At 31.2% G+C, this 16,264-nt stretch overlaps 1 protein-coding gene across 1 annotated transcript; it reads left to right on the plus strand.

Annotated features, from left to right (window-relative positions):
• Nucleotides 1-5,111: 5,111 nt before the first annotated feature.
• Nucleotides 5,112-9,597, plus strand: LOC109811009 (nucleolar/coiled-body phosphoprotein). The gene is made up of 7 exons (XM_020374635.3): nt 5,112-5,448; nt 6,026-6,090; nt 7,143-7,186; nt 7,491-8,044; nt 8,573-8,665; nt 8,780-8,841; nt 9,252-9,597. The coding sequence occupies exons 1-7, from the start codon at nt 5,257-5,259 to the stop codon at nt 9,355-9,357; spliced, it is 1,116 nt and encodes a 371-aa protein (XP_020230224.1). The 5' UTR covers nt 5,112-5,256; the 3' UTR covers nt 9,358-9,597.
• Nucleotides 9,598-16,264: the final 6,667 nt, after the last annotated feature.

The following is a 16,264-nucleotide window of genomic DNA, read 5'->3' on the forward strand; positions in this document are numbered from 1 at the left end:
TAATTGAGATTTTTTATTACTCACAAAAATCTTATAGTATTTAAAAGCATACAAATTTCATTAGATTATTTGGTGAGGTAAATTTTTGTCTTTTGAGTAAAATTTACAAATATTTTGTTTAGTCAACAATTTCACTCAAACCATTGAAATTTCATGTCTTTTTTCACTTTTGTTCCCTTTATTTCCTTTTTCTTCACTTCTCTCCCATATTTTTTTTTTCTTTTTTCTTTTTATTTTTTTAAGTTTTTTTTTCTCTATATCAATATTGACATAAAAGTTATATTTTATTTTTTAACCATTATATATATTTAAAATTTATCTATTTTCTAGTATTTTAACTTGTAGAAATGCACAAATTAAATATTTATTATATATAACCAACATTTATAATAAATTATGTATAAAAAATATTATATTTGAATATATAAATTATATTTAAAATTTGTATAAATAAATATTTTAAACATATAAATTGTATATATTCTTCAATAGCAGCATATAAATCATATTAAATTTATGATAAATAATTAATATTATAGCATAATATTATTTATTGATAATTTAATTAAAATATTAAAATCCAATTCAGAAATAATTATGATTAATAAAAATTAAATTATGTAAAAAGTTAATTTTTTTTTCTTCTAAAAATTCTATTATCGAAAAAAACTCCTAAAAGTGTTATTGCTTAAGATAGAAATTTGTGTTTAATATATAAATTTGATTTTTGAAAAAAATAATATTAAAATTTCAAAATTTTAAACATATATATAAAACTAAATTTTGCATATGCTAAAAAAATATATTGTTTCGTCTAAATTTCAAGTATTTAAAAATAAAAAAAATAATTTATCCAAATAAAAACATTTGAAAAACAAGGCAAATTAAATTAAAACATTTCATTTTTTTTTTTGAAATTTCAGAACTCCTAATCCAAATATAACTAAGAGAAATTTATAAGATATTAACATAATTAATATGTGAAATATACTCATATAAAACTCAAAAGAAAGAAAAAATATTACATTGAAAATGTATAATTAAGAGAATGAACTTATAATGAAGTAACAGTTTCATGTTACAATGTTATATATATATATATATATATATATATATATATTTGAATATCAGTTTAAAATTATATTCAATAGAAAAATATATATTTTAATGTAAAAAAAACAAAAACTTATAAGTATATAATTTTTTTTTGTAACTTTAATTGAGTTGAATTCTGATTCTGAAACATATCCTATCTTGGTGGAAGCTTCTACCTCAACATTGGCGACATTGGTAAAGATGGCTTCATTTGGATGATCCTCATCTGCAAACAAATCTAAAGCACCCTGTTGAGACCTAAATGGGGGGAATGATGACATTTTCCATAGAAAAGAGGTAAGCAATTTGTGATAGTGATCGAGATTGAGCAGAACTCCCGATTTCGGGCCTCGTGGATTCCCATGCTTTAAGCATTCGTTTAACTTGTGTGGTAGGATTTCTTCCTAGAAATTCATGAAAATGTTTTCTCCTCGTGTTCCTCTATCTTGTAATTTGGCACACACTAATGTTTTGGAACGAAATTCTTGTTGTTCCATTGCTACACTCTTGACTATGACATTGATTAACGGGGCAATTGAGGATGGGGAAGAAGACATTGGAATTGAGGGGAGGGGTGAGGAAGAAAATAATTGAAAAAAAATAAAATAAAAAACATATATATATATATATATATATATATATATATATATAATGTTGACGTGAAATTACAAATATTGATTTTCGCATGGGACTAGCCAAATATAACTCACTGTTAAAAAAAATGAAATTTCTATCTCGTAAGGTTCAAAAGTTACATGAAAATATGAGGAGGGATTCTTTAACTTTAGACATCAAAATTCAACGATTCAATCATTTAATTTAAAGTTCTTAATACATAGATTAAGTATTATTTGGGTGGGAAGGAATATGTTTTCCTTTTTAAACTATACTCAAATCCAAACATTCCTCTCTCTCTTTTTATTTATTTATTTATTTTTTAATTTCTATTTTAAATTTTATTTTTCTATTTAGAAACCCTGTGATACCCTCTACCCCATTATTAATATATAATAAATATAAATAATTTTTTTTTAGTAAATAAAACCTTTCATAGTTTAATAACATCTTTCATGATAAAATAATTGTCTCATATCATAAGGTAGAAGATTCACATTCGTAACTTATAAATCATAGAAAGTTATCATGTAAGTATCAAAATTCAAGATATCATATAAAATGAAAATATAGATTAATTCCAGCAAAGGTGGCAGTGCCTCCTAGTTAGAAATTAATTTATAACTTTCAAATCATGTAATAAAAATAATATGACAAAGATATACATTTTAGTCTTTTCTCAAGAACGTTCAAAATTACAAAAGAAGAGAAAATTAAAGCTTATTAAAATATTAACATCCAAGATAAGTCTAACTATGCCCGATGTCACATCCTATCAGAGCATGCCCAACTGAAGCCTTAAGCCTCATTACCAACATCCTCATGATGCTGATCACCTGCAACATAATTTAAACATATATAAAAACAACAAGGGAGTGAGAAACTTCTCACTCAGTTTTAGGTGAAGAAATAAAGGTTAGATAGCCCACACACAAAACAAATATAAATCACATATAAATAATACACATAAATAATCAATATCATATATATACTCATTTATCATGTTATGATGTCATGGACTCGACTCGTAAATGTATGCATGTGGCGCCATAAGGAAGTTTCACATATCATCACTAGTGACCCTAAGGTACACCTTGTTAGCATGTTACATCGTGGGTGACCCTAAGGTACACCTTGTTAGTCGTGGGTGACCATAAAGTACACCTTGTTAGTCGTGGGTGACCATAAAGTACACCTTGTTAGTCATGAGTGACCATAAGGTACACCTTGTTAGTCGTGGGTATGCGGCCTCAGCGGCACACCTGGAGTCATATATGCATATGATGCATGTCACACATTCATAATTTCATTGACTCAACATTTAACTTATTACATAATTTCATTTAGTACATCATGTCATCATTTTTCATGTTTTTATAATCACAGCTTGTCTCAATAGTCCATTCTTAGGTCTCATGTCATTTGTCCATATTTCACAAGGTCATGTCATAAATACTCCTCATAAGGTCGGCACAGGAATTCACAGAGAACATTCTTTTTCATATTAAAACTTATTTATTTTTAGCATTAATTCCATATTCATTTATTACTTTCAAGGAACAAAGTAACAAGGAACAAAGTAAATCAAACAGAAAAACATAACAACAGGCAAGGATTGGGGGCCAATCCGACAATCAAACTATCCAACAATTATCCCCACACCCCCGAGCGAGTTTTCTCACTCCCCTCCTTACCTGGATAAGCGGAGTTGAAACTTGGGCAGGACCTCCTCCTCTGGCTTCCCTTTTCCTTTCCCTCTCTTTCTTTCTCTTTCTCTCTCTTTCTTTCTTTCTTTCTTTCTTTCTTTCTCTAAGATTTTCACTTCTCACTCAGTATAATTTTTTTCACCCCCCTTGCCCTTATTTATAGGCCTTCTGACGCACCCGGAACGACCCATACTAATTTCGGAACGGCCCGTTCCGGATCCTTCAAACATATGGAAAATTCTCAACTGAAACGACCCGTTTCAAAAAGTAGAACGACCCATTTCAAAAAGTAGAACGACCCGTTCTGAAGTTCATTTTACACACATTGACCTTTACTGGAACGCCCCTTTTCTAACTAACCTTTTTAGACATTTTTAGAATTCCGGAACGGCCCGTTTCCCTTTGAGAACGACCTGTTATGGAGAAATCAAAATGAGTCTTTTTACTACATTGGAATGGCCCATTCCACTTTTGGAACGACCCGTTCTGCCACTTCAAAATCAGTATATTTTCATTGTTTGGAACGACCCGTTTCACTTTTGGAACAACCCGTTCCAACCTAAAGAAACAGAATTTTATAAAAGAATTTCATAAATAATTTAAATTATTAAAAACCTTTACAATATTTTATAAAAACCCTTTTAATTAACTATAATAAATATATGAAAATAAATAATAGTCAACATTGTATTAGTAGAAAATTTGGGGTGTTACAAACCCAAAATTAAGGAATTTGAACATAGATTTTTAACTAATATTTTAATTTGTGCAATAAAAAGATAAATATTTATTATATAATTAAAATTTAAAATAAATTATATATAAATAGTTATTATATTTAAATATTTAAATTATATTTAAAATTAATATACATAAATATTTTAAACATATAAATTATATTTAAGATTTATGATAAATATTTTTTAATAATTTTTGTATTCATTAATAATTTAATTAAAAATATTAAAATTTAATTAATAAATAATTATGATAAATAAAAATTAAATTAGATTAAAAATGAAAAAAATTTCACAAAATCTTCTTATAAAAAAAAACCTCTAAAATACTATGTACAAGATAGTGTTTGTGTTTAATATAGAGGAGTTGATAATAATTTTCACATCAAATTACAAAACTAAACATTCACATCAAATTAGAAATTTCATTAAATTATATTATTACTAATTAAATTATAAACTTTGTGTAAATTGTTATATATCAAATATATTATTATTTAAATTTAAATAAATTTTTAATCTAAAAAATAAAGTAAATTTATTTTTGTCACCAAATTTAAAATTATTTTTTTAGTTCTATAATTTTAAAACATTTAAATATTTGTAATCAATCTACCAAATAAAGCTCATGTATTATTGAATTTATTATACAAAAATATAACTATTGTTCTCAATGAAAAAATCAAGTGATGTTACTCATAGTTAATAATATTAGTATTATTATGAAAAATTAAAACGATTTTTCTTTAAAAGTTACACAAATAAAAAGATTAATTAAAAAATTGCATTAAATTTAATTAACTAAAAACATATTTAATTTAATATATATAAACTTTATTTTAGTATTTTGTAACTACTTACTTTATATATATATCTTTTTATAATTATCTTATTTTATTTCTTATAGACGGGTCAATATATATACAGAGAATAAAATGTGAGAAATGTAATTTTACATATATGGGTTTCTTGGCCCGTTAGCACATAGTAAGCGAAGGGTTCTGAATGTTGTGGAAACCCTAGTTGAACCCTTGTTGTAGTTGTGTGGCAGTTGCAGGAACTATTCATCTTAGAGAGAAGGGAATCGAAGAATCCGTTTTCGCATGCCTGCAACTCCATCAAGCAACAAAGGAATCTCTACCCTCTTCGCTTTCACCCCTCGCCAAGTTCTGTTAACAATGAAGCACACCGCTCACAACTCCAAACTCTTTCTTCACCAATCCATTGCCCGTTACTTGGAACGCAGTGGCTTCTCCAAAACCCTTAAAAAGTTCCGCTCCGAAGCGCAATTCGAGGTAGGTTATGTAGCTGACTTGGAACTTCATTATGTTTGACACTGATCCTATGCTTGATAAACTTTTAGGTAGATATAGGATATTGCACAATGGAATGGTTTTTTTTTTTCCTTGCTTTTGAGATTGACGGAAGAATAGTTCTTAAGTCACGATTGTTTGTAGAGCATACAGTGGAATAAGTTGGAAGGAATAGCAAGATGGAAATCCATTGTTTTAATTTTTGAAACATATTGAAAAGAGTGGCTTCTTCCTTGGATAACAAGGTTGCCTTTAGATTATTAAGTGCAAACATTGGTTCTGTTTGGACAAAATCAACTTATGGATTCCAGCTTTTGGGGAAGTTGGATGCGAGTTTATATAAAAGCTAAGTCACTAAGTGTAAGTTGATTTTAGCTTACAGAAAAAATTATCCAAACGTGGCCTTAAAAGACTAAGGAGCTTTGTGTGTAGTGTTGTTGCATGTTGACTAGAATTCCTCAATGTCCCATGTTTCTGTTTTCCTCATCACTGTTCAGTAACAGATGTGACTGGGTATTCCTTCTGTTGTTTTACATGGTTGCTCCTGGTTGTGATGCAGAAGGATGATTTGGAGGGGACGCCAGTTGATCTGGAAGAAATGTGCCTCAAGTATTTAGAAATATGGTAAGAATATAAAATTCTAAGTATGGATAAATATATTTTGGTCTATAACATTTAAATAACACGCATATCGATGTCATTTGGCATTTATTAACTAGTTCTAAATTGATCTTATTATTTTACAGAACACTTCTAATTCAATAAGCTAGCTTAATAGTTTTTCAGCTAGAACTAGCTTTTTAATCTTCAGCTAGTTTATTAACTATTTTTGCCATATGTAGTTTATTTAACCATTTCAGTTAGTTTATTATCAATAAAACACTAGCTTAAATTAAAACATGTGAATGTCTGACTGGTAAATTCTTCCAGGAAAGTAGTGAGCATTTTTTTTTCTGTAGATGTTAATGGGTTTATAATTTAGAGTATTGCCTATCTTAATGGGAAAAATTAGCAGAAAAACTATAATTATGACCAGGTCAAATATCCTCCAAATCATAAAATGTAAGAGAAGGCAGTCAAGCTGCCAATGAAAACTCTGTACAATCTTTTTGCTGATTATTGATCACTTATCTGAACGAAAACCCCTTGTACAATCTTTTTGCTGATTATTGATCACTTATCTGAACGAAAACCCCTTAAAAACAACTGTCTATAGTCCAAACTCTAAAGCACCAGAGAGAGAAGCCTGAAACCCAATCATATTTTTTTGTGTAGGAGCATAGAGATCTCCCCCCTGAAGATGCTGACATTCTGCTCCATTTAATTACAGTACTTAATCCTATGAATGGCAGATTTGCCCATTATTTTTCATTATTCTTCTGAAATTCTCCAAGCATACCATGTAAAATTATTCCTAATATTTCATGTGAAATAAAATTTTATAGCTGCCCCCTGTGAGATGTTGCCTGTGGATCCATGTATTAGCAGAACTAGTAATTACTAATTAGAAATGTTGGACCAATAATTGCAAGTGGTGATGTCACCATTCTAATTGCTGTTGCACCAATTTGTCTCTATGCATGGATGATGTTTGGTATCTTTAAGCATCATTTCTGTCTCGTTGATATGGTAATTGAGCTTTTCCTTTTTGTTTTGTTTTTTTTGCCTGTTTTCAGTGGCAAAGATGATAAGTCAAATATCGATGATCAAAATGAGCTAGGTAAGTTAAATTCCATTTAAATTCTTCTCTTTTTTGTCATGGTGACTTCCTCTGCACAAAATTTAGGTTGTTAACTTGTGATGTAGAGGTTATTGTAAATTTTTTAAATGGTTTCTGTGGTTGCAATGGCAAGTTTGTGTACATCTGCCCTCCCATGCTCCACCAAATGAGAGCCTTGTGCTCTAGGGGGGCTCCCATTTCCTTGTCATGACAACTTTACTTGCTTGCATATCTCATTATGTTACTTTCTAAGACCTGGCAATTGAATCTTTATATTGGCTCTTCCACTTCCTGCTAATTGCAGCTGTGCACAGCAAAAACAAAGATGGTAAATCCAAGGAAAAGAAGAAAAAGAAAAGCAAGTTAGTTTCTGAATCTCTTGCTAATAATGTGGAAGGCAATCAATTGGATTCAGTTACTACTGTTGCAAAAAATAAAGTAAAGGATGATGTTTCTGCTGATGCCAAAGTTATTAATGGTTCCAAGACAGAGAAAAGATCTAAGTCTAAAACAAAAAAGAATGATAAGAGAGATGGTCAAGGTGATGCCATAGAGCATATTGGAGATCCCAATGAAAGTGTTCTTACAGAAGAGAACATTGAAGAATTAAACAAAGAAATGAAACATGAGGAGAAGAAAGATTCTAAGAAAAGGAAAAGACCAATTTCTGAAGAAAATGGTCAACAGGTTGCAGATATTAAGGCTGATGATGAAGCCAAACGCAGAAAAATAGAAAATTTGAGTGGCAATCAATTACAGAAGACATCTAAGGAGCAATCCAATGGGAACCTTGAGAATGATGGAGAGAAATCTTCTGTACAGAGGTCTCAGAAGAAACAACAAAAGGGATCAGTTGAGGTATGCCATAACTAGTGGTTATTTTCTGAGTATGTTATAGATAAAGCACCTTTTGAATCAAACTCCGTGCTTATTTTTCTCTCATTTAAGATAGAATCAACTTTTTGTTTTTGCACACTGGTTTCTATCAATGTTAGCCTTCATCATTATTTTTGAAGAAACATACATTCATAATAAAGAATTATAACATCAACTAAAGCTATGAATACTCGAATAGAGTCCTGAAACTCAGGTATTGTTCCAGGTTAAGTTGTTTGCTGGTTTACCTTTAATGAAATAGTTTAACATCATAAATTCCTAATGTTTGTCCCAATGCCCATACTTCTTTACTTCTCCCATATCTACTATCGGTCTGTCCTTTTCAGTATGTTTGTTCTACTGTTTAATTTTATGTCTTCTCTCATTCTATGTCTATGATTATTATATTCTACATTTTGGTTTTATAGTGATATGAATCTAAAATTCCAATTTCACTGATGAAGCTAAGATTCATGATGAAATTTTTGTTTGGGACAACTGTAATTTCAGCAAAAACCAGTGAAGGCGGCATTTCAGCGAGTACAAGTTGACAAGATACAATTTGCCGACGAGAGGCTTCAGGATAACTCATATTGGGCAAAGGTGTGATGAATTGATAGTTTTTGGCCTTTCATTTTTAATGCATATCCATTTGGTGATGTAAATTTGGCCTTGTTGCTTTCTCTAACAAATATGTATTGGTGTTTCTGTCTGCAGGATGGTGCTGAGAATGGTTATGGTGCTAAAGCAGCAGAAATTCTTGATCAAGTTAGAGGAAGGTATGTGATTTCATGTGGGTAATGGAGTAATTTATCGTTCTAATGTTTGCACTTGTTTCATGTGGGTGGTGGGACTGAGTTCGGCTTGGAAGTTTAGCGCTTGTTTCATCTAGTTTTTTTTTTTTTTTTGGTGAATCTTTCAAAAGAAAAATCTGTTTTTTAATGGGCAAATAAAAAGTTAGCTTAATATAGATTTTCATGTTATGAATAGTGTATAATTGGATTTGGAGTTGTCATTCATTTTTAAACCTGTTTGCCCTATTCAGCTCTTACTCAATATGTTTGTTTAAAATACGTGGTTTTACGTAGATTCCTTTGATATACACAATTATACATTCTATAGCTGTCTTTTCTTTTTGATTTTTTCATTTTTTGTGTATATTGACGTGGAACTTTTTTCTCTATTACAGGGATTTTCGCCATGAGAAAACCAAGAAGAAACGTGGAACATATCGGGGAGGACATATTGATTTACATTCCCACTCAGTAAAGTTTAATTACTCTGATGATGAGTGATTGGGAAGCCTATAGATTCAGATTCCTTTTGCCACCGTTTTTTGGGTTTGTAGTTTGAACAATGCAGGTGGTATTTCTTTATATTGTATTATTGCCCTTATTTCGTTTCCATCAAACAAGTTGATTTCACATCTATGATTTTTGCTATGTTCCCAATGGAACAAAAAATTTTGTAGCCGGAAAACCGAAGACATGTAATTGTCTGAATTTGTGATATTAGATACCATGCAGTTTTAGTTCTCTGGCCGTGAAATTTCAGTAAATGCTGCTGATGGAGATCATTAATTGATTTTCAATTTTTTATATTTAATCTAGTGATTTTACTGGTCAAACCGTGATATTAATTTCAGTTGAAAGTGATAGATTCGTGAAATGTTTTTTGATATGTCGACTTTATGATTTGAAGCCGAGGCTATAAATTCGTGAAATATTTCATCCATTTTATTATTTATAGCTATTTTATTTATTATTTGACTATTTTAGTTAAACTTTTTTTTTCAGAGAATCTTTAGTAAAACTTAAAAAGGCATAAATTAAAAGTATTTAGTCTTTATCATTAGGGACATATAAAATTATTTCCAATTTTAGAAAAATAAGAATTTTAGAATCGAAAATCGAAACAGGTTCATTTAGTAGAGGCTGAAAGCTTATTTGGATTTTATTTTATAATTAAAACTAATCATGAGTGAAAAAATCTTTCATTAATAATTGAATTTTGATTCAATAAGACTCCTTGCGTTATTTCACAAAAGCTAAAAACAATAATTAACGTGTGTTGTTTAACAGTTTAAGTGAAAGATACTTGGACCTCTTACGTATGTAACCTCGAGTTTGTTTTTTTTTTGGTACGAATAAAAGTTATTGGGCGGACTATTTACTTATTTTGATTTTTTTAAAAATATTTATGACATTAATATGAAGTATAACTATAAGTAGGGATTGATCTCAACAGTAAACTTTTTTTTTTTTAATATAAGGGAAAATAATTCCCAGATACACTAAAAGTTATGAAGATACACGATATAATAATTATCTGACAAAATGACATTATAAAAAAAACAAAAAATTCTTAATTGTTTATTTAAGGATGATCAAATTTAACTAATACATCAGCAATAGGCAATAGTAACTACGTCATAGACCCCGTGTACACATAAAGTTATTTTTTTAAAATTAATTTTAGAGTGAAAACGCATTTGAGATATTACCTTTATACTTATTAATTATATGAGAAATATTTTAGAAAACTGACAAAAAGTAACCAAAAGGAAATGCGTTGCACTTGCACATACCTAATGATGGCATAATCGTTCTTCGCGGGAAATCGTCCCAGACACGACTAATTTTTTCCCTCAAGATATATGGTCTACTGATCGTGACACATCATCAACATTATCAGTATGTTGCTGCATGGAAATATTACAGAAATTGGGTGGAGTCAATGAAAATAGGATTCATTAATAAATTTGTCTTTGTTTGTCAAGATTGAATAGAAAGGAGGGGAAAAAATAGTAGATCTTACTAAAATTTACCGAAAACATATAGTTTAATAGATTAAAATCGAAATTTAATTGATTAATACGTTTAATTGATTAATTTTTAAATTAATTGATTGAAATACTTTTTTTTTTCTTCTGTTTTGTGAAAAAAAATCAAAATATAATCAAAATTAAATAACTTTTAGCAATACAACACCATCAACACAAATCATACCATCTCATCAAAATATAGTAACTTACAACATCGCAACAATCTCAACACGACAACTTAATCAATTTCAGCACATACAACACAACAACACATTTAATACATTTGATGCATATTAACTACAGAGATCTCGTATAACATAAAATGATCAGTTTAAGTGGCTAGACCCTATCGATCCACAATGTGTGACCTTTCTCAACCAGGTCAACTAACAATTCAATTTGATTTCTTAGGTTTGTCACTTAAATTAGGAAGCCTAGTACTACTGTCAGGATAGAATAATTTGCGTATAAGTCTACCATGACATTAACTTGTATAACTAAACCACTTATGAGATTAGTCTACTGACCTCCAAGTACTACTCCCCTCTAATACTAGGTTAGGGATTAAGTCTTCGACCAGGTACTTTACTCCGTTTGTTACTTTATACATGTGTCACTCAATATTGTCCACACATAGATACCATATAAAACTTAGAGGAGACAACACACAACGTACCATTTAGCAACCAACTCACATATTAAAGGTTTTTCAACACTTGGGCTCTCATAGCACTACATCTCATATCCACATATTGGGATATTTGGTTTTCAAAGTCATCACTTACTCTTCTCTAGTTTCATGTATCTTTAAATTGGACTTGTATCTCAACCACATACCTAACAATGTAAACAACTCAACACATGTTACTTTACAACTCAATCATCAATCAACTCACAACTTATCACACATAGGTTTACTATCATCCATCATTATTCAATTATTAAAATAACTTAAACAATAGTTTTTCATCATGCAACTCACGTCCGACGCCATTTATTAGGCCATTGACGTCATTAAGGTAGAAAGTTCTTTGTCTTATCCACGCTCGACCCAAAATCACCCGTGCTCGACGTGATTGAGGTAGAGAGTATCCTACATGTAAGAACCGCAACACCCAAACTCCCTTTTCTCATATCCCTTCTCCCTTCACTTCCTTTTTCTCTCAAAGTCTCTAAGACCTTGATTCTGATTTCTTTCTCCAAGGCTGAAGTGGTGAGCACCAAGGTTGTCCATCAACCATTCTTCATCTCCTTCAAACTCAAAGACGTGCAGAGTTCGTTGGTTGCTCAGATTCTTCTCTCTGAGGTAAGGGAAGTTAGATTTCATGCGGATTTGGTTGTAAATGAGTTTAGGAACTCAAATGATGCTTGAATTCAGAAGATTAATGGTTGGATTGAGGAGTTGTTCATTTTTGGGGTTTCGGGAAAATTGGGGAAAATGATAATTTTTGAAGCGTTTGGTGGTTGCATGTTGAAATAGAGCTTGTTTTTGAGTTATATGATGTAAATGTAGTTAATTTTATGGATTGCATGTGTTTGAGCTAGCTGATTTGCAGGTTTTGTTTGAAATTTTCAAAGTTGTGAAGGTTGTTGTTTGAAATTGCGCCGGGCGCAATTCTTGGCGCCGGGCGTGTGTCCATCAGAGAACTCCATTGTCCAAGCATGCCGGGCGCTAGGTTGGTTGCACCGGGTGAGGTTGGGAATGGAAGCCCCTGGATGACTCACGTCGGGCATGGGGAGAACCGCGCTGGGCGTGATATCAGATAGTGGCTCAAAAGTTAAGTTATTGTTATGCTGCCAGGCGTGATTCGATCTCGCCGGGCGTCGAGACTCCGTGGGAGTCTCTGCCTGGGGTGGCGCCGGGCGCAGAATGAGCGCGTCAGGCGTGAGACCCTGGTGAGGTCTCTGCGTTACTTGCGCTGAGCGTGAGTTTGATACACCAGGCTTGGGAGACTCCTAGGAGTCTCTGCCTCCTATTGCGCCAGGCGTAATTAGAATTGCACCGGGCGTGTAAGGGCTTTAGAGCTCTCGGGTTGGGTCAAGGCCAGGCGCGAATTCTATTGTGCTGGGCGTGAAGGTATTTTACTCTATAATCCTGAAAATGCTGAATGTTGTTTATGCTGTTAATGATGATAAGTTGAGCTATGCTGAATGTTGTTTATGTTGTTAATGATGTTAAGTAGAGCTGTGTTGTATGTTGAACATGTTGTTTAAGTTGTTGAGCTGTGTTGTTGAATGATGAGCTGTTGATCACTAGGATTATAGGAGATATTTTTGAAGTTGTTCATCCCATTGTGTGGATTGAGAAAGTTGTGGCGCTTAGAGAGCCCAATTTGTTGAAAACCCCTCCTTGGGAAGCTGTCCCTAGGAGTGGACATTGTGCTATTCTCCTCTAGTACTTAGTTGGTCCCGTGTGTGGGCAAGGTCGAGGCACACATGTACAAAGCGACCACGGTATAGGGGCCAGGTCGAGCTATACCAATTATAAGCGGCCAATCGAGTAAAGTACGAAATCGGGAACTTAGTTCCTAACTGAGTATTAGAAGGTTGTAGTATTTGGAGGATAATCAGTAGGCTAATTCCATAGGTGGCTTAGTTAAGCTAGATAATGTCGTGGTAGGCCTAAAATCCAGTTGTTCTATCCTGACATAGTACTATACTTCCTTGTTTAAGTGGCAAAGTCTGAGAAATTGTTATCGTGCTGTGGATTGGCATCCAAATTTGTTGTTTACCTAGCAAGCCCAAAAAGGTTCTTTGTTATCGATTCGGTAGGACCTAGCCACTTAAACTGCTCACCCATGTTGTATGAGATCTCCAAGTTGAAATGCGTGACGACGCGTAAGCTGTTATTGTGTTGATGTGATGATTCATATGAGATGTATATGTGTAGTGTGCTGTGTAGCTGTGATTGAGTTGTATGTTGTATGTTAAATCTATTGAGAATGGTGATGTTGCTGTTGAGTTGAAAGCTGTTTGTAAATATACTATATGTTGATTTCTTTTCACTAGCTTACCCTTGCTTGTTTCCATGTGGGTTGGACTGCAATGATCATACTGTGTATGGGAACAGAACAAGGATAGGTTGGAGTGTAGTAGCAGGGCTACAGGTGGTAGCAGGAGCTGACTTTTTGTGTATGGGTTACTTGGTGTAGCTATTTTGTTAGTATTGGATACTGACTTGTTGAGCCCCAGGCTAGACATATGTATATATATATATATATATATTTTCTCTTTTATATGCATACTCTATTCCTGTGTGGTGATGTTTTGTTGTGTGACAGCTAGGTGGGTCGTTACACTACACTCTTGCGCCTAGCGTGACAACACCCAAACCTAGTTCCAATCAAGTAGAGAACTCTCTATCTGACTCATGCTTGATGCAACACATATTAGTGCCTGACATAAACCCAAACAAAGACAAGTTTCTCTTCTCACGTTCAACACCATTCAACCCACGCTTGACGTGATTTCAGCCCTAGACAATTTTCTATTCTCATGCCCGACGCCACCGATCCTACACCTGACGTTAGTGAGACAAAACCCTTCTTTGGAATCACGACAAATGCCTTGAAGGCATGCTCAATGCAATATTAAATTTTGCACTTGAAACTTGAAAATCCAAATAACATGCATTGCACAAAACAACATTTATACAAGTTGTACAACCCAATTTCATCATAAAAAACAACATGCAACTAAAAACAATCAAGAATCAACACAATTTCTCATACTCCACTTCAAAGCTATAAAACCCTACCAACTTCATCATTTTAATCACCTAATAATTTTTCTTAACAATATACAATCAACTCATTTCAGCATCATAACCCCACAAAGCACACAAGAATTTGAAATCACAACTTCCCTTATTTCTCGAAAAACCAATCTAAAGGAGAAAGAAGAGAAGGGAACTTTGTATGACTTTAAGGTGGGATTCTAACTCCACAAGCTTTGATCTCACACTTAGCTACAAGAAGGAAATGGAGGAGAGTTCTCTATTAGAAGGAGAGAAAAGAGCTCTTGGGTTTCCAGAGAAAACTCTCACTAACCTCTCTCTAAGTTTTCTAAAACTAGAACTTATGAGATTTTGATTTTAAAAAAAACCTTAAGTACCCTTCTGAGACTGACCCACCTTAATCAAACTCAACATTCCAAACACACTCACACAATTGAAATGAACAACTCTAAATGTGTTACAATATTTACCATAAAAAAACATCTTGTACCTTTATGCATTTACTAAGAGAAAGATGTGATGCAAAATATTATAAGTAAGTTATAATAATTAATTAAAGAAGAAATATGCAAAAAAAAAAAAGAATGTGAAAAATCAGTTACTTATATAATGTATAGTTATTTTTCTTTTAGTTAAATATGTGTGTAATTAATTAATTATTAAGAATAAAATAAGTAAAATTAATATAAAAGACAAATAAGTAAAAATATTCTATATTTAATACTATTAATAATAAATATAACACAGAATATAGTATTATAATATACAATTTATAGTATTATAATATTATAATATTAGAGTTTTTTAATATAAATTTAAAAGTATTTTTAAAGGTTTATCTATTAAAAAATATTCTTTATTTTTAATAGATAAATCCTCAAAAAAAAAAATTAATTTGTATACAAATATGTTTTTACAATTTTGAGTTGTATAATTTATAGTACTAATAATTTATTATAGTATATATTTTCTCTATCATTCTATATAGTAGTATTATTCATCAAATTATATATTTTTTTTTCTTTTATTTTCTTTGTTTGTTTGTTTCTTTCTTTTTTTTTCATTATTGTAAAATTTTGTTTATAAGTAACATTATCAGCAATTTTTGGGGTTTTTTTTATAAACCAACAAAATAAAAAAATAAACACGCAAAATATACAACCAATTACGATGATGTGAAAATAATGTTTGATATTATTATATGAGTTAATCACCTATACATGTCAGTGTAAAGTTTTTTACACTCGCAATTAATTAGAACCGTTAATAATGTCTTTTTTATTTTAATTTAATTAAATGAATATATGAAAAGATATTATTAACAGCTCTGATTGACTGTCAATGTAAAAAAACTTTACATTGACAGTGTATAAGTGATTATCTCTTATTATATATATATATATATATATATATATATATATATATATATATATATATATATATATATATATATATATATATGATTCAGACTAAGTTCGAACTTCTACTCCACGATAAATATAAACACACAAAATATAGAACCAATTACACGAGATATCGTAACAAGTGGTGTAAAAAAGAAACTCTCGATATTAATTTTGATTTTGACAGCACATGAACTCCAGAAGACAGAACTTGAAAGCTGCTACCTCTTGGCTAGTTC

This window comes from Cajanus cajan, chromosome 5 (genome assembly GCF_000230855.2).
Source record: "Cajanus cajan strain Asha chromosome 5, NIPB_CcT2T_4, whole genome shotgun sequence".
NCBI lineage: Eukaryota > Viridiplantae > Streptophyta > Magnoliopsida > Fabales > Fabaceae > Cajanus > Cajanus cajan.